Source organism: Delphinapterus leucas, chromosome 18, assembly GCF_059928025.1.
Source record: "Delphinapterus leucas isolate spDelLeu-1000000601 "Yukka" chromosome 18, BTC_Dleu_Yukka2, whole genome shotgun sequence".
Classification (NCBI taxonomy): domain Eukaryota; kingdom Metazoa; phylum Chordata; class Mammalia; order Artiodactyla; family Monodontidae; genus Delphinapterus; species Delphinapterus leucas.
Window position 1 is genome coordinate 76,153,509 of NC_143146.1, and position 27,086 is coordinate 76,180,594.

General features: G+C 47.0%; 1 protein-coding gene across 9 annotated transcripts in view; it reads left to right on the plus strand.

The window, feature by feature from the left end:
* SPATA13 (spermatogenesis associated 13) overlaps nt 1-27,086 on the plus strand; it is a 124,814-nt gene that overhangs the window by 40,903 nt on the left and 56,825 nt on the right. For all 9 annotated transcript variants that reach the window (XM_089899730.1, XM_089899737.1, XM_089899731.1 and 6 more), the window contains one exon: nt 6,769-8,337. In XM_089899730.1, coding sequence (XP_089755856.1) covers nt 6,928-8,337 — 1,410 coding nt within the window. In that variant the 5' untranslated portion in view covers nt 6,769-6,927. The remainder of the gene's footprint in view (nt 1-6,768; nt 8,338-27,086) is intronic.

The following is a 27,086-nucleotide window of genomic DNA, read 5'->3' on the forward strand; positions in this document are numbered from 1 at the left end:
AGAGTGGCCCCAGCGCAGCTCCTGTGGGGCTGCTTCCCCCCCCCCCCCACTGTGGAGGCATGGGTGCGGGCGCCTGCTGGTTGCCACTGCTCCATTCACGTTGGTACCCAGGGTGCCTCCTGCGGGATGACGTCTGTGAAACAACAGCCAGACGTCAGTTCGGTTCAAAGACGACGTTTAAATTTGACAAACAAGGCATTTCAGCAACTGCTTTGCTGTGAACAGTGTGAGGCTGCGGGATGCCGACTGAACAGAGCAGGGGAGGGTGTTCTCTGGACCCCTGTCCGTAGTGATGGCAGGACGTGCTGCTCCCACACCCCCTAAACTGAGACCTAATTGGATGGAAACGGAGTGAAAGGCTGATCTTGCTTCCTCCAAAAGGCAGTGTTATCAACTGGGGTTCTATGCCCAGAAAGACATTTTATGCAAAAAGACAAAACCAAAAACCTTGAGGGGTAACATAAGTTCAGGGAAAATACACCACCAACATATATACCCTTATAAATGGTTTTTACCAAATGCTGGGTATACAAGCTGTGTTGATCGTTGGAGGGGGTTTCTGTGCAGCCTGCGGGGTGAGCCCAGTGACGCACAGCTCCAGATTTCTGCTAAACGGCCTCTCGCAAGCAGAAACGTTGCTTTTGCTCCAGTGACCTTCAAAGTGCCTTCAAGATTAGGCCACCCATCTGGAAAACTTTCTTTGCTCTGAACCGTCAGTGCAGGGGAGGCCCCGTTGCTGTGGTGACATCCTTTGTGGCATTGGCTGCTGGCATGAGGTAGTCCTCACCGAGAACTTGGGAGGTTACTGCTGCAGACTTACCGTGAGAAGGATGGGGGCTGGGGAACAGGTGCAGGAACCCCGGGGTTTAGAGTGGGGGGCAGGACGCGGGGTTCAGAGGCTGGCACTTCGCTGAGCGTCGGGGTCACGGCCAGGAAGCACAGCTCAGGTGCAGACCTACCCTAGCACGCCTGGCTAGACCTGCCCACCCCTGACTTCAGAGACCAAAGGAAGGTTTTCCTCTCTTTGGCCTAAGGCCTGCCTTTGCAAACCCTCAGAATTGACAAAGCAAACATCCATTCCCTACTGGGAAACCCCATTCTCACATGCAGGAATGCGGTTTACCCTTGTAACCCAGATAAGGCCAGCCAGCCCGTCACACCTTCTATAGAATCGACACCCTTCCCAGAGATACAGTGACCCAGTCTTGTCCGAGCTAACGGTTTTATGTATACTTTCAGTTTTAGACACTTAAATGATTGGGTATTTAAATGAAGGCAGAGCTCTGCTCTTTTGAAGCATCCTCCCCCATCTTCACCTGGAGAGACCCCAAGGATGCCATGTCCATGGGGGAAGGACAATCTTCCTTTGAGATGTGGACACGGGGGTCGAAAGGGAGAGGGAGAGGGTTTTGTATTAAGGACCGGGCAGTGGGGAAAGGAACTTCATCCTTGGAACTAGAACCCACCATTGAATCTTAGATGCATTTTCCTATGGAAATGTTATAAATTATGGTTAAATTCACTATATTATCGGTTAAATGTAGTTTGATGGACAGAGTCTATGGGGAAATAGATTGCCTGTAAGTAACCCTTTAGAATACAACCTGTTCATAAGGTGTGGATGCTAGAATTTGAGCTCCCGGTCAGAGTCTTGATTCCAGCAAGGTTCGGGGAAAGATTTTGGAATGAATAAGAGAATGAAAGGACCTACCAGGAAGGGAAAGGGGAGGATAAAACGGGCAGGCTCAGCGAACGACAGTTTGCTGAACATCCTACAATGCACAGGCCAGCCTCACAGCTAAGGATGATCTGGCCCTGGATGTGCAAGAGGAGGGGGGTTCCCATCCTTCATTAGTCAGTCACTGGCTGGAGCAGAGGATGCAGAGTTCAAGAAGACCTGGTCTCTGCCTTCAAAGAACTTTTCAACCTCACCGGAGTTACGTGGAGAGAGCAGACAGAAAGACCAGAGTTGCAGAGCACCGTGGCCAGTGCTGAAACAGCAGCTCCCACAGGAGCCCACAGAGGACGGGCATCTGAGTTGGGGAGGAAGGAGAGAGAGCCTCCAGGGAAGAGCTGCTGTGAGTTAGAGACAGGCGGGGCGTATGTGTATCCGTCAGGAAAAGAGAAGCATCTCTAGACGTTCCAAAGAGACCCTAACTGAGGGATTATTTTGCTCAGCTGAGAAACGAGAGAAGCCAGAAGAGCTCAGATGGACAGTAGCAGGAAGGTGCTGTCTCCCGAGGCTGGAGAGAAAGGGGGGGCCAGGTGCCCCACCCCCCGCACAGGAGCGAGGACCGGCAGGGACCCCAGCAGGAGTGGCAGCTAAGGAGGGGCACAGCAGCTTCTGGATGAGCCCCAGCAGCGGCCCAGGCAGAGGGGATGCCCCGTCATCTCCCTTCTTCCCGCACACGGCGTCTCCCGCCCGTGCTTCCCACTGGCCAACCTGACCGGAAGCCATTGGTCAGGGGAGCCTGGGGACCGTGGTCCCCTAATACAGAGAGACAAGAATGTCTGCAAAAGACTCTTGAGAGCCAGTGAGGAAACGGCCCAGAGCATCGCAGTGTGAGGGACTGTGGCTGTAAGTCACTCGGCATCCCTAGAGGGAAAGGTATGGCATGCTGGGCTGAGACGTGACACTTCTGAGGTCTGGAGGCAGCCAGCATCCCTAGATGAAGTGGCACGTGTCCGTCTGCACTCTGGGAAGGACACTGCGGCTGAATGGGAGGTGAGTTAGACCGCAGGACAGGGGACTTGTCAGGGAAGCCTTCCAGGTGGACGCACTGGTGGTGGGGGGCAGACCAGGATTGTCGAGATGCACAGTCTAATCTCTTAGGCTAGCCGCTGAGGTCTGGAGGGAAAGGAAGAGGGCTAGGGTGACCCTGGGGCTTGGCCAGTACGTCCCCTGCTGCCCAGTGCTTTCACCTGTTGTAGCTTGACCAAGGGTCCTTATCTTTACGGTTAGGAGTTGGACGTTCCCTGAGGCCATATTCTGCCATGTTGTGATTCCAGGCTCTGTGCTTTCACCCCTTTAGCATCCAGATTTCAGTGTTTGCTTCCAGTGTCACATTTCCTATAATTTACCCGAACATGTAACGAAAACCTCGTTTGTACATCAGCCTGGTATGTATTCCTGAATTTCAAATTCAAGTACAAGTTCTTATTTAAAAATGACTGGTCATTGTTGTTTTCAGAGAATTCTCATGACGAATGAAAAGAAATGTTCCCTTCTAAAGTTCAAACAATCCAGAATCCAGCTGCTAGACAATGGATTTCACAATATTCCCATCTAAAATTCTTCCTTGTAGTTCTGTTCATAAATATCTCTGGCTGAGCTCCCACAATTTACAAGACTTGCTACAAAACCACTGATTGAATTGCGACCCTTGTTAGTGAATAGAGGTCAAAGTATTAGCTCTAAACAATGCAAGTTGGTATGTTACTCGGAAATTCCAGGAAAAGCTTTCTTCCGTGATTTTCCGTTGCGTTCCAAGCGGCAGACAACAGCCACGTTGTTCGTGGAATAGTAAGTCACTGGTCTTTTAAAAAGCATGTTGCCCCAATTAGAAACTCAGATATGTATGTATTTTACTGGATCTGTATCCTAAAACTTACATAAGCTTTAAGTACATACTTAGACTTTTGAGTGTTGTAAAAATGTGAACATCTTCACATTGGAATAATATGGTGGTACGTAATGATGAATTGTTAGCCTTGGTACCGTTATTGACAAGGCAGGATAACAGATACAAAATTCATATCCAGATAAGCTTAAATAATCTTGGTGTGCAAAGCACAGTTCTTACTCTCAAAGAGTTACTGGTCTTGTTCTGAAGGCAGCCACGTAAACTTGTTAAAATGATAAATATAGATCAGTATAATATGCTTTTATAAAACAATTTGGTGATATGCCTGGAACCCACAGAGTAAGGGGTCTAATTCACTTTAGGGGGAGCAGCAAGGGATTCTCAAAGAAGGTGACAGACACCTGCAGACGGTCTCAGAGTTAGACTAAGGGGAGGTAGGTTTTTCTAAAGCTGTTTTCACCGAGTTTCCACTATTACATTACATCGATCCATCCTTCCAACTACATTGTTCTCCTTAATGTAGGGTGAACAGTCATCCCGCTTTGCCAAGAACTTTCCTGGTTTCACCCTGAGAGTCCCATATCCTGGAGGACGCCCCATCCGTGGGCCAACTGGGACAGCCGGTCACCCGAACTTACTGCCCTCCAATCTTCCTGTACCCATGCCATTCTCCCCCTAGAACGGGCAGTCACCTTGTCACTGCCTTGAATTTATCATGGGGCCTACACACATCCAACACAGGCCAACAGAGGCCCATGAATTGATTGGTTGTTTGAGATACACATAAATGTCGGCACCTCTTATAGACGATGCTGAAGCACAGATTACTGAAATGACTTTACTCGAGATTCAGGTGGCAGTTTAGACCTAGACCTGGCCCCTGGTCCTCCACAGACCATTCTCAAACCACCCAGCAGTAAAGCAACGCTTCCCTGCACCCCTTGAGCCCTTAGGGTCAGCTTAACAGTTGGGTCCTTAGTTATAGACGGTCTCACAGCGCCCTCTGGCGGTGGTGTCAGTATGTTGTCTTCGTCCAGCCAGATTACAGGGCAGGGGTCCTGTCTGTCCTGTGTCCAGGGCACGTCATAACAAGACTGTTATTACGTAATGTGCAGTCAGTGGACTTGACTTGCGACTGGACTTGACGGTTGGCACAGACCATCCGCTTCATTTCAAGATTGTGAGAAGCTGCAACAACCCTCATGCCCTGTCCCTCCCAGAGTAGGTGAGGATGGACGGGTGATGCTGGGTGTTGGATTCATTCTACAGCTGGTTGTAGGTTTCACATCCACCCTCGGCGCCGGAATGATTTGAGATTTTACTGGTATGGTTCGTTCAAATGCAACCTACAGCTCTTCAGGCTCCTCATTCCTCTGTTTGAACATTAGACTGCAGAGGGCATGTGGGCACCCCACCCATCTTCTGATGAGTGGAACTGGGTAAGTGGACATCAGAAAGGCTCCAGGGTCTACATCCGTGTAGCCTCCCTGGTCCTGGATGGAATCAACGCTTTAACCATGATTCTCCCTGGAAATCCCTCCTCGGTGGGCACAAGGTAGGGGCAAATGAAAATGAACCCATCAGAGAATTTGGAGAGAAGCAGCAGGCGAGACCCCTTTGCATGAGGTCAGATTTTTATTCTGCATGTGAGAGGAATAAGCCAGATTGGGGCCTCACCTCAAGGTCTTTATACAACTTGCTCCTTCTCTTCTGCCTTTAATGTTGCCTCCGGAATAACGGCCTTCACTGCCGTCGTGAGGGCTTCCGGGATCTGACTTAAGTCCGGGTTATGTCATAAGGCACTGAGCTTGGAGTCATGCCTGCGTTCAAATCCCATCTCTGCCTCTGTCTTTGTTCATTAGTTTGAAGCAGTGAAGAAGCGCGTAGGCTTTGGGGTGGGGGAGCCGCAGGACCCCCAGATGAATTACCTAACCTGCCCAAGCGTCCATTTGATTGTGTATGAAATGGAAATCATTCGGTTGACCTTGTAGGTTTGCATGACTACTCAGTGTCATGATGTTTTGAAAGCCCTTAGTACAGGGGCCTGACATGTAAGCACTTCATAAATGGTGGCCTTTCCGGATTATGATCAGACTCTTTCCTTCCTTCCTTCCTTCCTTCCTTCCTTCCTTCCTTCCTTCCTTCCTTCCTTCCTTCCTTCCTTCCTTCCTCCCTTCCTCCCTTCCTCCCTCCTCCCTCCCTCCTCCCTCCCTCCTCCCTCCCTCCCTCCTCCCTCCCTCCTCCCTCCCTCCCTTCCTTCGCTAGTCGTTCATTGAGTGCAGGGGAGCATGCTAGCCCTTGAGGGCTGATGGGCAAAAGCCGAGGGAGCAGCATTTGCACCTGGGGGAGAGCACAGACACAGGTGTGCAGTGGGCTTCTGGGTCTGAGGGAGCAAGGTAGACGGTGCGGGTATTTGTTTAATTTGAATTTCTGTGTCTGAATTTCTAATGTTTCATTCAGTATTATCCTCACCTCCACTCCCCAGCCAGTTATAGAGTCCTCTGACAGAGGCCCTTCTAATGCGGTTTCCTTCACAGAGCCTGACCTGAGGCCACCTCAGCGTGGTCCCTCCTGCTCTGGTGGCCCTGTGGCGCTCATTAGAGTTTGGGGGTAATCTGTAGACAATATGCAGCTAAAAGTGTCTTGGTCTCCATCGCAACGCATCCTTGCCTGAGGCCTCTTGTATGCTAAGCACTCAGCCTTCTACCAGCTGCATTAAATTTAACCTAGTTCAGCGTTTCCCTGTGACACAGTTTGAAATAGTGTTGGGTTTTGTGTGTGTGCGTGTGAGATAACTGAAGATGTCTTCTATTTCGAATAAAGAGAAGACATAGTCTTGAATGATGCCTTGGCTTTTTCATTCTAGAAGTTTTTCAAAAGTTTCCTGTAACGAGTTCCAGTGGATTTCAGGGTTTACCATCATATTGAATGCACAACCTATAATTATCTTTTTTTTAATGAATGCGTAATTTGCATTCTTCCCTCTCATTTAATGCGAAATGAATTAGGAGAAAAAATTAACATTTTAACTTAATTTAAAATAGGTTTTATGTGATCGGCCCTGTCAGGGGGCAGGTCTGGTTTTCTGTTAGCAATTATTAAACAAAATAGATGAGCCCCCGTTGATAGAGGGAGGCTCTTCTGGGGGCAGACGGCTAACTCCCTGCTTTGTTTTCCGCTGCAGGCAGTGACCACGACCGCGGAGCCCGATGTGCACGGCAGGCGGGAAGGCCAGGCCGGCGGCCTCTGGGAGGAAGGTGTGCGCGAGGAGCCGGGGGACACGGAGGCGCGCGTGGGTCTGAACCGCGCTGCCCTGTGCCCGCGGGCTCCCGGCCCCCAGACCATGACCACGGCCCAGAACGGCCACGGGCGCGGAGCTGCGGTCCCCGGTCCCATCTCTGATCCCAAAGACCCCGGCATGGTGACCTACCCGGCGTGTCGCCGGGAGGCGCGGCTCAGCCCGGCCCGCCTCCTGCGCCTCTTCTCCGCCGGCGCGAACAGGACGCGCGCCGACCCCGAGCGGCCCCGGCCCGCCGGCCTCGTGGGCAGCTCCTCCACGTGGAACGCCCTGGCCTCCTTCCGGAAAATGGGGTCTTTCAAAAAACTGAAGACATCGGTCCTCCAGGGAATTCAGAATCGGGAGGGCTGGGACGCCGCCAAAGAGGGGGCCGAGGAACGCGACCTGGGCAAGGCGGTCCCCAACGGCACGGCGGCCGGAGCCCCCGCGGGCAGGTGCCCCCCGGGGCCGGGCTTCGCGTCCGACGGCTCGGACCCCGAGGACCCCGACGACGACGCCTTCGCACGCGGCGCTCTCCGGTCCCGCAGCATCCGCCGCGCCTACGGCCTGGGGCGCATTCGCCTCCTGGACCCGGAGCCGCCCGCCCCGGAGCCCGCGGCACGCGAGGCCCCGGCGCGGGAGCCCGAGAGGAACGGCGTCTGCAGGCGGAGCAAGAGTACGGACAGCCTGACCTTCCTCAAGAAGAGCTCCTTCCGGAGGAAGTCGGCCTCGCACCTGGCGGAGCTGCGGCGCGCGCCCGAGAGCGGGGCCCCGCGGAGGACGCTGAGCGGCTCGTCCGCGGACTCCGACAGCTCCGGCGGGGCCCCCGCGAGGCCCAGGCGCTGCAGGAGCCCGCTGCGGGCCCCGGACCTGGCCCGGGTGCTGCGGCTCGTGGGTGACGGCGCGGCCGGCCGGCCGGGGGACCCCGGGGGCGCCCCGCCCGGGCCGCGGCCGCACAGCCGGCTGCACGACGACTACTCCCGCCGTGCGGCCGCCGGCCCCGAGCGCGGGCGAAGGGGCGAGGAGCCCCAGGACCCCGGGCTGGCGGGTGCTGGGGGCTCGGCCAGTGACGCGGCTGCCGGAGGTGCCGTTCCTCGCGCCCCCGGCTCTTCCTCCAGGCCCCCGGCCCGGGAGGTGTCGGACAGAGGCTCCAAGGAACCGGGCCCTGGCGACCGGTCTCCCGTGGAGCCCGAGCCTCCTCTCGGTCCTCCGAGGCCCACCACGCCCAAGCCCCCCAGCCCTCGGAGCCCCGACGCAGCATCTGCCAAGTGTCCCAACAGCGTCAGCGCGCTGTCCCTGAGTTCAGTGGACAGCGAGGAAAGGGCAGAGGGGCCCGTCCAGAGGGAGCAAGGCCCCGGGTCCTTCCAGGATGCGGTGCAAACCGCCTGTGGCCTGGGCAGTGAGAACAGCGGCGCCGGCAGCCACCCGCAGCAGAGCCTCGGGGGGACGAACTGTCCAGAAGAAAAGACGGACGAGGTAAGGGCCGAGCGGGACATCCTTGGTGACCCGCCACTGCTTTATTTCCCGGGAGTTGAATTAGAAACGTGCGGCTTGATACCTGTCAACGCCTGAGTGTTGATGGTTCAAAGGAATTTTTATGATGGTTATTGTACTTATTTATTTTTTACTGGTAACTACATACTTTAATTTAAAAATAACCTATTTATCTAAAGTGGCATGTACTTATTTTTGAGTAGAACATAAGCGTCTCATGGATTGAATTCACTAATAACTGTCAAGGCTCCAAGAGCAATGGTCTTTTCATATCCTGTCAAGAATCCGGGCAACCTTACTGTGTAATTTTCACTTTATAAATGCATGCAGTAATGTTCCCTTACAGAGCTGAGAGCCGAGGAGGTAGATGCATGCATGTGTCCATATTGCAAATTGTTCTCTCCGTAAGTTCCTAGACTATCTCACAGGTATAAAGTGGTGCTTGCAACGGTTCCTTCCCACCGATCCCCGGATAGGACCTCAGTTCTGCCTTGCTGCCTGTAGATGAGTAATGACACAGCGAACTCGGAAGCCAAGGCAGCCTCTGGACTGTTTTTAACCTTTGCTTTACAGGGAGTCTTAGAAGGTAGAGCCTACCACACATCACTTAGAGGAGATCTAAAGCTGCCTCATGGGTCCCTGGGTAGCCAGAGAAGGGAGGCTGCCTCACCTTTCCTGGATCTGGGCTTGCACGGAGACCTGGGGCGGCCAAGTCTGTCTTCCAGAGGTCTTGTATGTTGATGACCACTTGCTCATTTGCATATTTCCAAAGAAGTCCATGGAACAGTTGTAAGGACACGGGACTAGGTGTCAGCCGTGAGAAGGACTCCCGACTCTGCTCTGGTTTGTGTTACTGATCAAGGCCTGAGCCCGTCTGAGCTTCACCTCTCCCTGGATGATGAGATGAAGTGTAATTCCTTACACCAAGCACCCCGTCCTGCCATACTGATGGTTCAGGACACCCCCCTCCTCCTTCAAAAGAGGGATTTGCCTAGTTCTAGAGGGTTCTTTATGCTAAAGGTGGAGATTTTATTTTCTGCTTAACAAAATCAGTAAAAAAAAAAAAATCATTAAAGTATTTTATTCCTGAGCACGTATTAACTAAACATATTCAAGAGTTAAGTTTCTAACTTAGTTACTTCCCAGGGTAACTTTTGACCATTATATACTTTTATTTGCATATTTGCTGTTCTTAGTTTATATCATTTAGCTTCTACCCACAAGGGATCACCAAAGAGAGAAAGCAGAAGGACACAAGTTATTAAGAGTGCATGCATGTTGATAATTCCGCGGATTGTCTTGAAGATACTCATTACATTTTGAGGTTGCATTCATTTCCGCAAAATTCTCACGTAGCACAACAAGCTTCCTCTTGTGCTTTTAGAGTAAATGTCAGAAAGAGAAAATATAGTGATGATTTTGCCCAGTTTGCATTGTATATATTGGTAATAGTTAGTGTTACTTGCAGAGAAGTACTTGCAAAATATAATCTGAAACGTCCTCTTTTATTTTGACATTTAGAAACAAAGTGCAAACAAAAGGAAACAAAAAGCACCTTGCGAAATGCAACAGTTCCAACCTTCATGGGTTAGAAGCAGTATTTATCAGTCTCATATAGCCTCCCATAAAACTAAATAACAGTCTTTACTATATTTTAATGTACACTGTTATTTTTTAATTCATTGAGAGCATGGTTCCACCTATATGTTTAAAGCTATTTTGAGCTGTGGTTATGGTTGAATTTTAAAAAGTTGAAACCTGTGTATATTATGATGTTATTTAAGATGCATATGCATCATGAAATTTTCAATAAGGGAGAATAATTTTTTAAATTTAGAATCATTTATTTGTAACATACTACTCTAAAAGGGACAAAACCTTTGAAAAACTGCACAGTTTAACAAGAATGTCCAAAAATAGCCCCCTTGGCGTTGTACTCCTGCCACCTAGTGGTAAACTTTGTTGTAACTACGATGATCTGGGGAACGAGACTGAAATTGTTACTTGGTTGTGAAATGCAGCTGAGCATTTATACCTGTTGCCCTATAAAGGTACAGACACAGGCCCTAGTTCCTGGTGGTGCTGACATGTACCATAGATGAAGCTCTTTTAAGTGATGAGAATCCATTGTAACTCCTTTACAGGGAGCTTAAGTCTTCTTTGGGTAAATGTTTCTAGTTCGGGTGGGGTCCCAGCTCTGCCTTCCAAAAGATGCCAAACGTGAGGCAAAAGCCCTTGAACTTCTCAGAGGTGGAATGTGCGAGAGCTTTCTGTGCCTTGGAGGTTTGTAAGAACCAAGGAAACCGTGGCTGACGGTCCACACTGGTGGACGTTGTCTGCTGGTCACTATCCATTTGATGATCTTTCCATCCTCGATTGACCTGACTTCTTCAGACAGTGGCCAGTTAAGGTCAGTTTTTTCCAAAACTGGTTGTTAACACTCACCATGTTGCAGGCTTCTGGAGGACTGTGAGATTTATATGTTTATTCAGTAACACGTCTCATCAAATTGTGGAGTACCTCCCAGGTGTAAGACACTCAGGTGTAGCTCTAAGGAATAGTGGGTGATGTCGAGGAAGATTATTGATTACCCAAGATGTATCTAAGTCATAGTAGAATATGAAGAATGGATTAAATTCCTCAGAAGAGGTAAAGCCATAATGCTGCGGGATTTCGCAGGAGTTGTGGTTCTTACCCACGTACCAAATCAAGGAAAGCTTAATAGGGGTGATCACATCTGACTTGAAGAAGGTGAGATTTCTGCAGGTAGTTATGGAGAGGAAGGTGGGGCATTTCAGTGGTCAGATGTACAGCGATTTTATGTGATTTGAGAGAACAGGATGTAACAGTTTGATCTGGTGTTGCGGAACCATCCCAGTTAAGATGAAATTGTTAGGTTCAGATCATGGACTCTTGGATTCCAGATAGTCTGTACGTTACTTGATAAGCATTGAGGAATCAAAGATGTTTCTGAATAGAGAAGGGCCAGGCTCAAAACTGTGTGTTGGGGAAGTTAATTCACCATCAGTAAAGAAGAAAACTAGCAAGGTGACCGGAGGGAAAACTGTCAGGAACTTATTGCCACAGAGATCTTGGAGGTAACAAGGCTCTGAAACATGGGGGAGGGAATCCAGTATGTGAGGGAGGACAGAGCGAGTGAAACAACACATAATACACAAAGCGCACCTTGTCACTCATTTATTACCTACCTGGGTGTGCCAGACACGGAAAAGAAAGAGTTAAAAAGCAAATGGGGGCTTCCCTGGTGGCGCAGTGGTTGAGAGTCCGCCTGCCGATGCAGGGGACTCGGGTTCGTGCCCCGGTCCGGGAAGATCCCACATGCCGCGGAGCGGCTGGGCCCGTGAGCCATGGCCGCTGAGCCTGCGCGGCCGGAGCCTGTGCTCCGCAACGGGAGAGGCCACACCAGTGAGAGGCCCGCGTACCGCAAAAAAAAAAAGCAAATGGCTCTTATTCTCCTGGGCTCGAAGTCCAAGTGGTAGATTGGGATATATAAGGGTAATTGTGATAACTAAAGTGTCAGGAGGAATGTACTAGGCGCCTTGGAGCAACACAGACAGGACAGGATTCTTAGCTCCGGGTGAAGAGGGCACGATATAGGGGGAAACGCCGGAGTGGGATCTTGAAGGAGATCAGGATGGGGATGCACCAGGTGGCAATGGAGGGAGAGCGGCAGGGCCTTCCAGTCCAGGTGGAAGCGTGGGGAGGGGGCAGGTGTGGGACACGGGGCAGGACTCAGCCAGGGGAGCGACCTGAGCTTCCTTTCCTCCGCTGTAAACTGGCAAGAGTGGCTGCCGGCTGCCCAGGGTCTTCGGGAAGGTTAAGAGGGTGATGCATGTGGAGTCCTTAGCTCCCAGCTCTGCTGTAGCGTGTCCACAGGAGGTGAGTCTGCTGTGCTCATTGCTGGACAGGGTGGCTGGGTGAGCGGGAGCGATGAGATTGGAGAGGCCCGTCAGCAAGATTAAGAAGGACCTCGCTGGGCCCCGCAGGGTGTGGACTTGACCTTGCAGGCTGTGGAAAGCCAGGGGAGTGTGAGGCAGGGACCACAGAGTGCGGCCGGCTACACAGAGAGGCTGGGGATGGGACGACCCTGGGGACAGACAGAGCCCCTCGATAGTCTAGTCCAGCGGTGATGAGCGCTGAACTAAGGCCATGGAAATGGGGCAGGGGCTGATTCCAAAGTGATTTTGCAGTTTATGTTTTTAATTAGCATTGGAGTGTTTGAGGGGAAAGTCAAAGGTGACTGCCGACGGAGAGGATACTGTTGTGTTGGGACCCAGAATCAAGCCCCAAAGACACTGGACCAGCGCTGAACTTATGTCCTCACCCAGCCCTTGCGCTAACACGATGGCAGCTCAAGGGGACCCTTACAGTTGGCTCCAGCACTCAAATGTTTGAGGGTCTTGTAGCTTTCTTCCTCAGGGACTTGTGCCCTCAAAATCGTCGGAAGCCCCCGCAGTATGCAGCCTTATGCAGTTGAGACGATTTGAGCGCTGGACTGGGAGACTTTAGTTCTGCGGGATGCACAGTGTCATTCCTGCGTGGGGCTTCGACCCGCCAAGGTCACCATCCCCGCCCCGGGCTGTCCGGCCTGGGTGCCTGGGGACTTCATGTGCTCCGCCGGCCCCCGTCCCCGGACCACTGCCCGCTTTTTGCTGCTGCCTCTGGAAAAGGAGGGGATTTCTGTGGTATCACCAGGTACACTGTCACTAAAATAAAGCCTCTCTCTAGCTTCTAGTACGGAATAATCACTCCAGTAGGTCAGGAGGAGCTAAATCAGGCCTATTTTCAGCGTGGATTAGGAACTCTGGAGCTTTACGATGCTCACAAGGGGTACTTCATACATAATGATGGTTCCGAGGTACTGTTTTTTCTGTAATTTAATCAGAGACACGGAAATATTGCATAATTTTGACTCATTGCGGATTAATTAGACATTACTCTCCAGGTTACTTAAATAGGTACTTGGGAGATTTAAGCAGTTCTGCTGGGGGTTAGAATTATCCACAGCTGTTTCACAGAGCCTAGAAATTCCAGAAAGATGAGGTTGCCTACATAGAGGTAAATGTAGTGACCCTAGAAAACCTGCCCAAGATTTTTAGGAGCTTTATTGAGGTATAATTTGCATGACAAAATTCACCAATGGTAGGTATACCTATATACCTGCGCAAGAGCCTAGTTTTTATAGAAATTACTGTAATAACCATTTGTAGTCAAGTATAAATGATATACTGTATCATATTTGCTATGAATTTTAAGCTTTCTAAAGTATATGAAATTCTTAAAAGAAATGATATGAACCAGTATTGCAGTGTATTTGTCACAGTTTTAGTATTTTTGCTTATTTGGTGCCTTGTTTTAATTTGTGGGTAACAAAGGCTTAATGAAGTTATGAAATGTAGAAAAGTAGTGTCCGTATTCTTTGCGGGAAATTTGAGCCTGACAATTAAGAACCTGATGGCAGTACATATGTTTTTCTCGTGTTCTGTTTTTCTCATCGTAAGCTTCCCTATGATAATCAAGAGGAAAGAGTGTCCGAGGTTGGGAATTGCTTTCCCGCTGGCCCGGTGACACACGTTCACTTTGATGTGTCTGCCACGACTGTCAGAAGGAAGGCCGTAGGCATGAGTTGACAGGAGCACATCAGCACAGTTTGTCACACGTCCCCGTATAAACCGAACGCTACCTCTGTTTCTCCCACCAGGGACAGTGTGAGGACACAAGGACCCTGAGAATGCTCCATTCATTCAGGAGGAGCACAGTGAAGCTGAGGGGAGGACTTCAGGGGGTCGCCCCCAGTTCAGGAATGGGGGCGGGGGAGCCTCAGGATTGGTTGCCTGCCAGCGATGCCAGCATTTCCGAGTGGTGGGGAGGCTCTCCGGTGTAGAATAGTCGGGCTTTGTAGGAGCGCTGCCCAAGTTCAAGTCCTGGCTTTGCTGCTAACCAGCTGTACGTCCTTAAGAAAAATACTTGACTTATTTAAGCCTCATTTCTTTAAAAATGGAGGTAATAATAGCTATCAGGAGTAAATGAAATAATGCATATAAGATACATACCACAGTGCCTGGAACATAGTAGAATATTATTAAGCTTAATATCATTATTATTAATCTTATAGTTTATGTTGTCATATTACAAACTATATTATTATATTACATATAGTATTATATATATTATTAAACAATATTATAAAAATTATATTGATATTAAAATTAAAATATTACTACATTACACGTTATATATTATAATTAAAGTTATACTATTGGCTATATTAGTAATCATTAATATTAACAATAAAGCATAAATATTAGCTTTTATCATATTCATTGTTGGTTAAAATTGCCGCCTTTGGTCAGACCCTTCAGTACAAACCAGTTAAATTCTGCAAATTACTTCCCATCTTGTAGCCCGAGTTTCTCACAGTTTGGAATCGGACCACCCAGGTTGCAAGGTAAAGGCACAGGTCCTGAGCCCCACCTGGGGCTACTGAATCAGAAGCAGTAATCTGGACCTTTAACACTATACCCAGGGAAATATCTCAGGCACTGAAGCTTGAGACCTGCTGTCCAGGCCGAGGCTCCTCTAGGTACTGATATCCTGTATGGTAGGTTTGGGCATTTCTCTTCCACATCTACCCCCGCCGACTCTTGGTTTAGGAAAGAGAGGCATTAACCCCTGAAAGAGTTAAACATGACTTGTAGTCCTGGTTTTCTCATTGGACTCTATTAACCGGATACGAATCTCTATAGAGTACAAACAGCAGTTCCCCAGGGATGAAATTAAAACCTTTCAAGCAAGAAGTAAATGGTGGAATAAAGAATTTGGTCTAAAATATGTTGATCAGAAATTGCTACACCCTCTCCTGGGGACTGGAGTTTTACCACCTCCCTTTGGAACTTGAAAAATGTCATTGGCTCTTACAACTAAAAGTATCAACAGCAACCACTCGTGTTTATCGGATGGTTTTTCAGTGAATAAAGATTCTTCTCAGCCACCCTGTCAAGAAGGTCAACATTTTTGGGTTTGGGTTTTTGTTTTTAAACAATGAATAAACTGAGGCCTGGAGAGGTTACAGGCCCCTCCCAAGCCCCACAGGGGCTGGTTTTTTTTTGTTTTTTGTTTTTTTTTGCGGTACGCGGGCCTCTCACTGCTGTGGCCTCCCGACGCGCAGGCTCAGCGGCCATGGCTCACGGGCCCAGCCGCTCTGCAGCATGTGGGATCTTCCCGGACCGGGGCACGAAGCCGTGTCCCCTGCATCGGCAGGCGGACTCTCAACCACTGCACCACCAGGGAAGCCCGGAGCCAGGCCTTTGATGGGGACCAAGGCCCAGGGGAAGTGTCTGCTGTGTGCAGACAGATTCTAACCATTTGCTGGTTTCCTGATCTTTGGTGGAATCTTTTCATCCTCCTTATCTGTAAAACAGAATTTAAAGTGTCCACCGCAAGGCTTTTAAGATTAAATGAGATGGGATCGGCAAAGGCCAATTTTCAAACACTGGTGTCATCGCTCTCCAGTGCATTTCCCCTCTTGACTCTGAGTCCAGCATCCCTTCCCCGGAGCTCGGGCCACCGCCTACCACAGCTGGCCCCTGCCCGGAGCAGAGTCCTTCCTCTTGCTTTTCCAGGTGGGGTTCGGCAGCTTAGGGTGGGCTGGGCAGCTCACTGAGGACCTTCATTCAGTCCCTTTTCTGGCAGTTTTGGTGGGTCACCCGATGGCACAGGACAGGAAGCTGCTGTGGACAGTGGAGGGCTCTGACCCCAGGGCCAGAGCCCTGTCGTGCCTGGAAGGGCAGAGCCTCGGGCGGGGAGCCTTAGACGCAGTGTGTGACTGATCCAGTCCCTAATGCACAGTATAAATGTTTTATATATTTACTTAGAGCAGGCTCCGTTGCAAGTCTGGATTTGTTTCTTCTCTTTCTGAAGTATAAATTATTCATCTGTAATTCTTTTTTTTGTTTTTGGCTGTACGCGGGCCTCTCACTGTTGTGGCTCCGGACGCGCAAGCTCAGGGCCATGGCTCACGGGCCCAGCCACTCCGCGGCATGTGGGATCTTCCCGGACCGGGGCACGAACCCGTGTCCCCTGCATCGGCAGGCGGACTCTCAACCACTGCGCCACCAGGGAAGCCCCATCTGTAATTCTTTTACTGCAGGTTTTGAACTAAACATCCTCGAGATCTTTTGCAGCATCACGCGTTCAATTCTCATGGAACACCTTGGTGCCGCCTCGTGGTCTTCCTTCCCTCCGGGGTGGCCCCTGTTCCCACAGCCCCAGGAGCTCTACCCAGAGCGCTCCTGGGGAACAGCAGATCTAATCAGGCTCGGGGTTTACTTGACTCCTCAGGTTCATGGGCTGGACGCTTTCAAGTGTAAAGGAGGGGGTGACAGAGTGTATCTGATGTCAGTGAGTGTTGCCGAGAGGAACAGCGGGTCCCCACGAAGCCCTCCCTCCTCTGACTTCCCTTTGGAGTGCTTTTCCCACCCTCCCGTCACCACGCCCTTGTCATCCACTGCTTCCTGTCATTGCGTCCCGGGCCCTTTTCTCCTCCCGATGCAGTGATGCTTCCCGCTGAGCCTAAAATATGGCAGAGAGACGTTTGAAAAGGCCTAAATCTTTCCTTTTACGCTCTGTTGCCAGCAGAGGAAACTTGTTGGTTAGAAAAGACGCATTACCTTGCCCCTCACGTGTCTGGTACCAAATAGGAGACTTTATTTTATTTTTATTTTTATCTTATCTAGTTATTTTTGGCTGCATTGGGTCTTCGTTGCTGCACGTGGACTTTCTCTAGTTGCGGCGAGCGGGGGCTACTCTTCGTTGCGGTGCACGGGCTTCTCATTGTGGTGGCTTCTCATTGCGGAGCACAGGCTCTAGGCGTGTGGGCTTCAGTAGTTGTGGCTCGCGGGCTCTAGAGCACAGGCTCGGTAATTGTGGTGCACGGGCTTAGTTGCTCCGCGGCATGTGCGATCTTCCTGGACCAGGGCTCGAATCTGTGTCTGCTACATTGGCAGGCGGATTGTTAACCACTGTGCCACCAGGGAAGTCCCAAATAGGAGACTTTAAAACAGGATTGTTGACAATGGGGGAAAGAAAATTGAAGTCGGCTTGTTTCCAGGGTACATGGAATTCGAATCGGTTATGAAAGAGACAGGAATGGGATGGTTGATTTCCTGATCTAAGATATTGCTATAGGTTTTGAGATATTTAGTTATCCTCAAGTGATAACTTAAGTTCATTTTTATAAAATCACGTATAAATGTAGGGTGAGGACAGCTTCCTTGCCACCCAGAACTGCTCACTTATTTGCTCCTTTGTCCACCAGTCACCCATTCATCCCTTGACCCATTCATGAAACTTTTTAAACGGCCAGTTTCCCAGGCTGCAGGCTCTGGGGGTGTCACAATGGTAGTGGATAATTTGGAAAGAATGTAAGTGGCTGCTGTCACGTGACAGCCGGATAAATAAATCAAGGCTATAAAAATACTGCAGTGGTTTTAACAGAGGCACAGGAAAGAGAGCTCAGAGCCCAGGGGAATTTATGAAGTTTCCCTGCAGGAGGTGATATTTCAACTGAATGCTGAAGGATAAAATTTCCAGATTGACAGGGTCCAAAAGGTATCGTAGCGGGAGCAGCCTTTCCCTCATTTCCAATTGCCTCAAGTGGTGTGGCTGGTGAATAATTGCGTGTGAAGACGGAGCTGGAAAGGCACATTGGATGAGGTTTTGAATGACCCCGGGTTTGTTCTGGGGTGACAGCCAGCCGCGATCTGATGTGTGTTTTAGTGGCAGGATGGAGAATGGGTTGGAGACAAGGAAGCGTTAGGAGACTGTTCCATGGGACGTGATGGACTAGATTCCTCCTGAGATTAACTGTAGCTGTGGTTGGGGAGGGAGAGGGAAACGTTGAGGGGCACCCAGCATGGGACGACTGGGTACCTGGGATCTCCTCAGCTAGAACACAGAGGCAGTCATGCCTGTGAAGATGCTATTCTGCACTCTACTCCAGTGGCCCTTAGTTTCCTTGATTCTAAAGACATTCTGGGCTGTTGATTTGGATATCTGTGCTGCCAACCGTGGCTTGAAATGCGTTGATGCTGGGAACACAGGCATCACCCTTCATTGTCCTCCACAGAGAGTAAGCTGGGCCCTGCTTCCCCTTCTCCTTTCCCCCTCACAGATACCAAAATCCACGAACGCTCAAATCCGTTACATACAATGGTGTATTATTTGCATATAACCTACTCACATTCTCCCATATACTTTAAGTCATCTCTAGATAGCTTTTATTTTTTGGCCATGCCATGCGGCAAGCGGGATCTTAGTTCCCCGACCAGGGATCAAAGCCATGCCCCCTGCAGTGAAAGCTCAGAGTCTTAACCACTGGACCACCAGGGAAGTCCCTTTCCCCCTCCTCCTGATTCCTCTCTCTCTCTGTACAAAGGAAGTCAGACAGCGTTAACAAAGTCTCATGTTCAAAAAGGTTTAGACCCAGCAAGGATCTCATTCAGATTTGACGGAGAAATTAAAACCTTTACAGACAAGCAAAAGCTAAGAGAATTCAGTACCACCAAACCAGCTTTACAACAAATGCTAAAGGAGCTTCTCTAGGCAGGATACACAAGAGAAGGAAAAAACCTGCAATAACAAATGCAAAACAATTAAGAAAATGGTAATAGGAACATACATATCAATAATTACCTTAAATGTAAGTGGATTAAATGCCCTAACCAAAAGACATAGACTGACTGAATGGATACAAAAACAAGACCCGTATATATGCTATCTACAAGTGACCCACTTCAGACCTAGGGACACATACAGACTGAAAGTGAGGGGATGGAAAAAGATATTCCATGCAAATGGCAATCAAAAGAAAGCTGGAATAGCAATTCTCATATCAGACAAAATGACTTTAAAATAAAGACTATTACAAGAGACAAAGAAGGACACTACATAATGATCAAGGGATCAATCCAAGAAGAAGATACAACAATTGTAAATATTTATGAACCCAACATAGGATCACCTCATTACATAAGGCAAATGCTAACAGCCATAAAAGGGGAAATGGACAGTAACACAGTCATAGTAGGGGACTTTAACACCCCTGTTTCACCAATGGACAGATCATCCAAAATGAAAATAAATACGGAAACACAAGCTTTAAATGATACATTAAACAAGATGGACTTAATTGATATTTGTAGGACATTCCATCCAAAAACAGCAGAATACAGTTTCTTCTCAAGTGCTCATGGAACATTCTCCAAGATAGATCATATTTTAGTTCACAAATCAAGCCTTGGTAAATTTAAGAAAATTGAAATCATATCAAGTATCTTTTCTGACCTCAACACTATGAGACTAGATATCAGTTACAGGAAAAAATCTGTAAAAAATGCAAACACATGGAGGCTAAACAATACACTACTAAATAACCAAGAGATCAGTGAAGATATCAGAGAGGAAATCAAAAAATACCGAGAAACAAATGACGATGAAAACACGATGACCCAAAACCTGTGGGATGCAGTAAAAGCAGTTCTAAGAGGGAATTTTATAGCAATACAATCCTACCTCAATAAACAAGAAAAATCTCAAACAACCTAACCTTACACCTAAAGCAATTAGAGAAAGAAGAACAAACAAAACCCAAAGTTAGTATAAGGAAAGAAATCATAAAGATCAGAGCAGAAATAAATGAAATAGAAACAAAACAATAGCAAACATCAATAAAACTAAAAGCTGGCTCTTTGAGAAGAAAAATAAAATTGAGAAACCTTTAGCCAGACTCATCAAGAAAAAGAGAGAGAGGACTCAAATCAATAAAATTAGAAATGAAAAAGGAGAAGTTACAATGGACACCACAGAAATACAAAGCATCCTAAGAGACTACTGCAAGCAACTCTATGCCAATAAAACGGACAACCTGGAAGAAATGGACAAACTCTTAGAAAGGTATAACCTTCCAAGACTCAACCAGGAAGAAATATAAATATATAAACAGACCAATCACAAGTAATGAAATTGAAACTGTGATTAAAAATCTTCCAACAAACAAAAGTCCAGGACCAGATGGCTTCATAGGCGAATTCTGTCAAACATTTAGAGAAGAGCTAACACCTTTCCTTCTGAAAGTCTTCCAAAATATAGCAGAGGGAGGAACACTCCCAAACTCATTCTACGAGGCCACCAACACGCTGATACCAAAACCAGACAAAGATACTACAAAAAAAGAAAATTACAGACCAATATCACTGATGAATACAGATGCAAAAATCCTCAACAAAATACTAGCAAACAGAATCCAACAGCACATTAAAAGGATCATACACCAAGATCAAGTGGGATTTATCCCAGGGATGCAAGGATTCTTCAATATACACAAATCAATCAATGTGGTATACCATATTAACAAATTGAAGAATAAAAACCATATGATCATCTCAATAGATGCAGAAAAAGCTTTTGCAAAATTTGACACCCATTTATGATAAAAACTCTCCAGAAAGTGGGCATAGAGGGAACCTACCTCAACATAATAAAGGCCATATGCGACAAACCCACAGCAAACATCATTCTCAATGGTGAAAAACTGAAAGCATTTCCTCTAAGATCAGGAACAAGACAAGGATGTCCACTCTCACCACTATTATTCAACGTAGTTCTGGAAGTCCTAGCCATGGCAATCAGAGAAGGAAAAGAAACAAAAGGAATACAAATTGGAAAAGAAGTAAAACTGTCACTGTTTGCAGATGACATGATACTATACATAGAGAATCCTAAAGATGCCACCAGAAAACTACTAGAGCTAATCAATGAATCTGGTAAAGTTGCAGGATACAAAATTAATGCACAGAAATCTCTTGCATTCCTATACACTAATGAAAAATCTGAAAGAGAAATTAAGGAAACACTCCCATTTACCATTGCAACAAAAAGAATAAAATACCTAGGAATAAACCTACCTAGGTAGACAAAAGACCTGTATGCAGAAAAGTAAGAGACACTGATGAAAGAAATTAAAGATGATACCGACAAATGGAGAGATATACCATGTTCTTGGATTGGAAGAATCAACATTGTGAAAATGACTATACTACCCAAAGCAATCTACAGATTCAGTGCAATCCCTATCATATTAGCAATGGCATTTTTTACGGAACTAGAACAAAAAAATCTTAAAATTTGTATGGAGACACAAAAGATTCTGAATAGCCAAAGCAGTCTTAAGGGAAAAAAATGGAGCTGGAGGAATGAGACTCCCTGACTTCAGACTATACTACAAAGCTACAGTAATCAAGACAATATGATACTGGCACAAAAACAAATATAGATCAATGGAACAGGATAGAAAGCCCAGAGATAAACCCATGCACATATGGTCACCTTATCTTTGATAAAGGAGGCAAAGATATACAATGGAGAAAAGACAGTCTATTCAATAAGTGGTGCTGGGAAAACTGGACAGCTACATGTAAAAGAATGAAATTAGAACACTCCCTAACACCATACACAAAAATAAACTCAAAATGGATTAGAGACCTAAATGTAAGAGCAGACCCTATAAAACTCTTAGAGGAAAACATAGGAAGAACACTCTTTGGCATAAAGCACAGCAAGTTCTTATTTGATCCACCTCCTAGAAGAATGGAAATAAAAACAAAAATAAACAAATGGGACTTAATTAAACTTAAAAGTTTTTGCAAAGCAAAGGAAACTACAAATAAGACGAAAAGGCAACCCTCAGAATGTGAGAAAATATTTGCAAATGAATCAAGGGACAAAGGATTAATCTCCAAAATATATAAACAGCTCATGCAGCTCAATATTAAAAAAACAAACAACCCAATCCAATAATGGGCAGAAGACCTAAATAGACATTTCTCCAAAGAAGACATACAGATGGTCAAGAAGCATATGAAAAGCTGCTCAACATCTCTAATTATTAGAGAAATGCAAATCAAAACTACAATGAGGTATCACCTCACACCAGTTGCAATGGGCATCATCAGAAAATCTACAAACAACAAATGCTGGAGAGGGTGTGGAGAAAAGGGGAACCCTCTTGCACTGTTGGTGGGAATGTAAATTGATACAGCCACTATGTAGAACAGTATGGAGGTTCCTTAAGTAAGTAAAAATAGAACTACCATATGACCCAGCAATCCCACTACTGGGCACATATGCTGAGAAAACCATAATTCAAAAGACACATGCATCCCAATGTTCATTGCAGCACTATTTACAATAGCCAGGTCATGGAAGCAACCTAAATGCCCATCGACAGATGAATGGATAAAGAAGATGTGATACAAATATACAATGGAATATTACTCAGCCATAAAAAGGAATGGAATTGGGTCATTTGTAGACACGTGGATGGATGTAGAGACTGTCATACAGAGTGAAGTAAGTCAGAAAGAGAAAAACAAATACTGTATATTAACGCGTGTTTGTGGAACCTAGAAAAATGGTACAGATGAACCGGTTTGCAGGGCAGAAATAGAGACACAGATGTAGAGAACAAACGTATGGACCCCAAGGCGGGAAAGTGGCGGGTGGTGGTGTGATGAATTGGGAGATTGGGATTGAGATGTATACACTAATATGTATAAAATGGATAACTAATAAGAACCTGTTGTATAAAAAGAGGAGAAGTTTGAAAAAAAAAAAGATGTGGCACGTATATACGATGGAATATTACTCAGCCATAAAAATAAATGAAATTGAGTTATTTGTAGTGAGGTGGATGGGCCTAGAGACTATCATACAGAATGAAGTAAGTCAGAAAGAGAAAAACAAATACCATATGCTAACACATATACATGGAATCTAAAAAAAAATGTTCTGAAGAACCTAGGGGCAGGACAGAAATAAAGATGAAGACGCAGAGAATGGACTTGGGGACATGGGGAGGGGGAAGGGTAAGCTGGGGCAAAGTGAGAGAGTGGCATGGACATATATACACTACCAAATGTAAAATAGATAGCTAGTGGGAAGCAGCCGCATAGCACAGGGAGATCAGCTCAGTGCTTTGTGACCACCTAGAGGGGTGGGATAGGGAGGGTGGGAGGGAGGCACAAGAGGGAGGAGATATGTATATGTATAGCTGATTCACTTTGTTATACAGCAGCAACTAACACACCATCGTAAAGCAATTATACTCCAATAAAGATGTTTAAAAAAAAAAGGTTTAGAAAAACAGTGGGCTTCTGACATTCAGCTCTAAAACATGGTTCTTGAATTTGGAATATTCAGTTGTCCTCAGCCATTAAACAATTTCTAAAGAGGAAAGCAAGTTCATTTTTATAAAATCATGCTTTTTATTAATTGAAAGCAAAGTTTGAGTAGACCTCTCTATACTTCATCATGTGTTTCAGATAAAATACATTTTGACGTGGAGTCATTATGTGCATTTATTTCATATGATGGTTTTAAACTGTCTCTTCACTTTTCATGAGTCCACACGTAAAACAACAACCTACAATTCTATCATTTCTCTACCTGGATGTCAAACTAGCATTGTGCTGCTGTTGATTTTGAGATGGTAGGATGGTGGGGTTTTAGTTAAGCCCAGAAATGGAATTCCTGTGAATGATTTATTACAAAGGCAGGGGAGGGGGGACTTCCAGAGCCCAGCTTTTTCATAGTTACTATTAAGGGTTTTTTTATGCTCAGAGAACTGGGCAATCAGTAGTAAATTAAGTGTCCGCATGCGCATTAATATTTGCTTTTTTTTTTTTTTTTTTTTTTGCGGTACGCAGGCCTCTCACTGCTGTGGCCTCTCCCGTTGCGGAGCACAGGCTCCGGACGCGCAGGCTCAGCGGCCATGGCTCACGGGCCCAGCCGCTCCGCAGCATGTGGGATCTTCCCGGTCCGGGGAACGAACCCGTGTCCCGCTGCATCGGCAGGCAGACTTTCAACCACTGCGCCACAGGGAAGCCCAATATTTGCATTTTTAATGAATTACTTATTCTGCCTGTCAAACAAGTTACAAAGGCCGTAGGCTCACAAACTCATTTCGGCACATTTTATCATCAATTTTCCACATGTTAGGACAACTGAAGTATCTATTACCACCACTGTGCTCTCCAGGGAGACGAGAAGCATTAATTGCTTATGTATTTTAAACAAGTGGCCTGAATCCAAGGGACAAGGCCACTGCTTTCCAGATTACAATAGTTTCTCTCTTTTGTTTTTTTCGAATTTTTAAAAGCTACGTCAGAATTACTGATGCACGTATAATCCGATTCCATAAAAATCAGAGCAGCTTTCGGCTGGCCATTTGCGTTTTTTTTGCTGTTGGAATTCTAACAGCCACTAAAGATTCTTACAGCTTAAAACCTGGCATCTGAAATGACAGCTGCAGCACAGTGGTACGAATGTAGAACGTAACCCAGCGTTCATAGCTGCTTTGCCTGTAGAAAAGCTGTGCAAGGAATAACCCAGTAAAGTACGTTCTACTCTCCCATCTGTTTCTTGCTCGGGCCCATCCAGAGCCAGGCGAAGTCCACCCCTGGGGCCTGAGAAGGGGAGAGATGGGCTGATAATGATGCCTGTCTCCTCCCAAGGCGGCCCTGAACCGGAGAAGCCAGTGGTGGGTGGAGCTGAGCCATTGAACAGTCATGGTTTTAGGGGGTCGTTCGCTAAGCGGAGGGCGTTTGGCCACTTAACTTATTTCAGAACCAAGTCAGCGGCTGCCCCTCCCCGCTCCTCCTTCCTTGGGCATTTTCGCTCTTACAGAAGTCCCTCTTCAACGCTGATTGTTCCTTAACTCACCCAAATGATGCCAGAAAAGATCCACGACCCCCTGAAAGAGTTCGGGGTTTGGGTTAGGAAGCCTGTGTGGTAGGAGGTGTGTCCAGTGCGACTCACCTTCTGTCAGGATGATCCCCAACTGCTACCGCTAAGGACAGTAAGAGAAAAGGCAGCTGTGGAGAGAGGAAGGCTATTGCACTGCTTGTTCTAAAGACTAAGGACCAGAAACCTAGTAGGATTCCGTACATGAAACAAAACCGATTCTATTTGAGGTCCAGGTATGGTGGGTGAAGGGAAAGTTTTAGGCTCGGAGGAGAAGAGAGCAGGAAGCGAGCAGAGAAGCCAGTGGAGGTGAGAGGCTGCGGGGGCGGCGGGGATGGAGGGGGCGGCGGATGCGCTGTGCTCGCTGCCGGCAGGGGAAGGGGTCACAGGGCAGGGTGGACCGCACGCGGAGGGATGTGGGCGTGATGGAGCAGCGTCACGCCGTCTAGTGTTTAGGGAAGTTGCCGCAAAGGCTTTTCACCATAAACCATAAAACGCACTGGCATTTTTCTTCCCTGCAGCTGCAAAGGGAGGGCTCGTGTCTGCGGGCCTTGCAGAGGTGACATCAAATGAGGTGCCCGAACTCTCTCCCTTCAGCCCATCGCCTGCTCTGTCACTGGCTTCTCAGCTCCAAAATGGGGGGCATAATGTCCTCCTGACTGATCTGAACATACAACTCTAGGTAGATGTGAAAGCAAGTTGATGACAATTTCAGATTTGTAGGTACAAATCTCTAGTTAAAAGATAAATAAGCCCCAGGGGTGGACACAGTGGTGACGCTTGTCAACCCTGCTGTTCAGTAAATTTGAAAGTTGCTAAGAGACTAGACCCTAAAAGGTCAAAGGGGAAGAGAAAGCTCTTTTTCCTTCTTGTTTTGTATCTGTATGAGATGACAGACATTAACCAAACTTGCTGTGGTGATCATTTCACAATATATGTGAGTCAGATCGTTATGTTTCACACCGTGAACTTAAACGGTGCTGTATGTCAAGTCTATCTCAGTAACACAGGGAGAAAAATAATTTTTATGTAAATGTAAGATATTATCCCTTTGGTCTTAAAAGTAACCAAAAAAGGGAAAAAATTGTATTAGGGCTCAAACTTTTCTCTTTCTAAATGTGTAAATGTGTCCTTGTTCTTGGCTTCAGTGTCTCAAAATACGGTAGTTGATCTGGGATCTTACGAGTTCCCTCCTCACTTAAATTCCTGGGACACGTGTTGACCACACACCCCATTCCCGGGACTCTCCCGAGCCGAATGTAACGGGCCTGCACAGGTGCTCTTTTATTATGACGGATTCATGTTCGCTGAAGGGAAATAAGGTAATGATGTGCAGCTCTGAACAGTGAGATGCTACTATTCTGATTTTATAATAAGTAAGGTCTAAAGTGTCATTTTCTGGAGTTGGAGCCCACCACTGGCCCCGCAGTCTACTCTGAAGTGATATTATGTGAACTAGGAGTTTGTTTTTTTTTATTGGAGTATACTTGATTTACAGTGTTGTGTTAATTTCTGTTGTACAGCAAAGTGAATCAGTTATATATATATATATTTACATTTTTAAAATATTCTTTTCCATTATGGCGTATCACACGATATTGAATATAGTTCCCTGTGCTCCACAGTAGGACCTTGTTGTTTATCCATTCTATATGTAATAGTTTGCATCTGCTGACCCCAAACTCCCAGTCCATCCCTCCCCCAAACCCCTCCACCTTGGCAATCACAAGTCTGTTCTCTATGTCCATGATTCTGTTTCATAGATAGGTTCATTTGTGTCATATTTTATATTCCACATATAAGTGATATCATATGGTATTTGTCTTTCTCTTTCTGATTTCACTTAGTATGATAATCTCTGGGTTCATCCATGTTGCTGCAGATGGCATTATTTCATTCTTTTTTATGGCTGA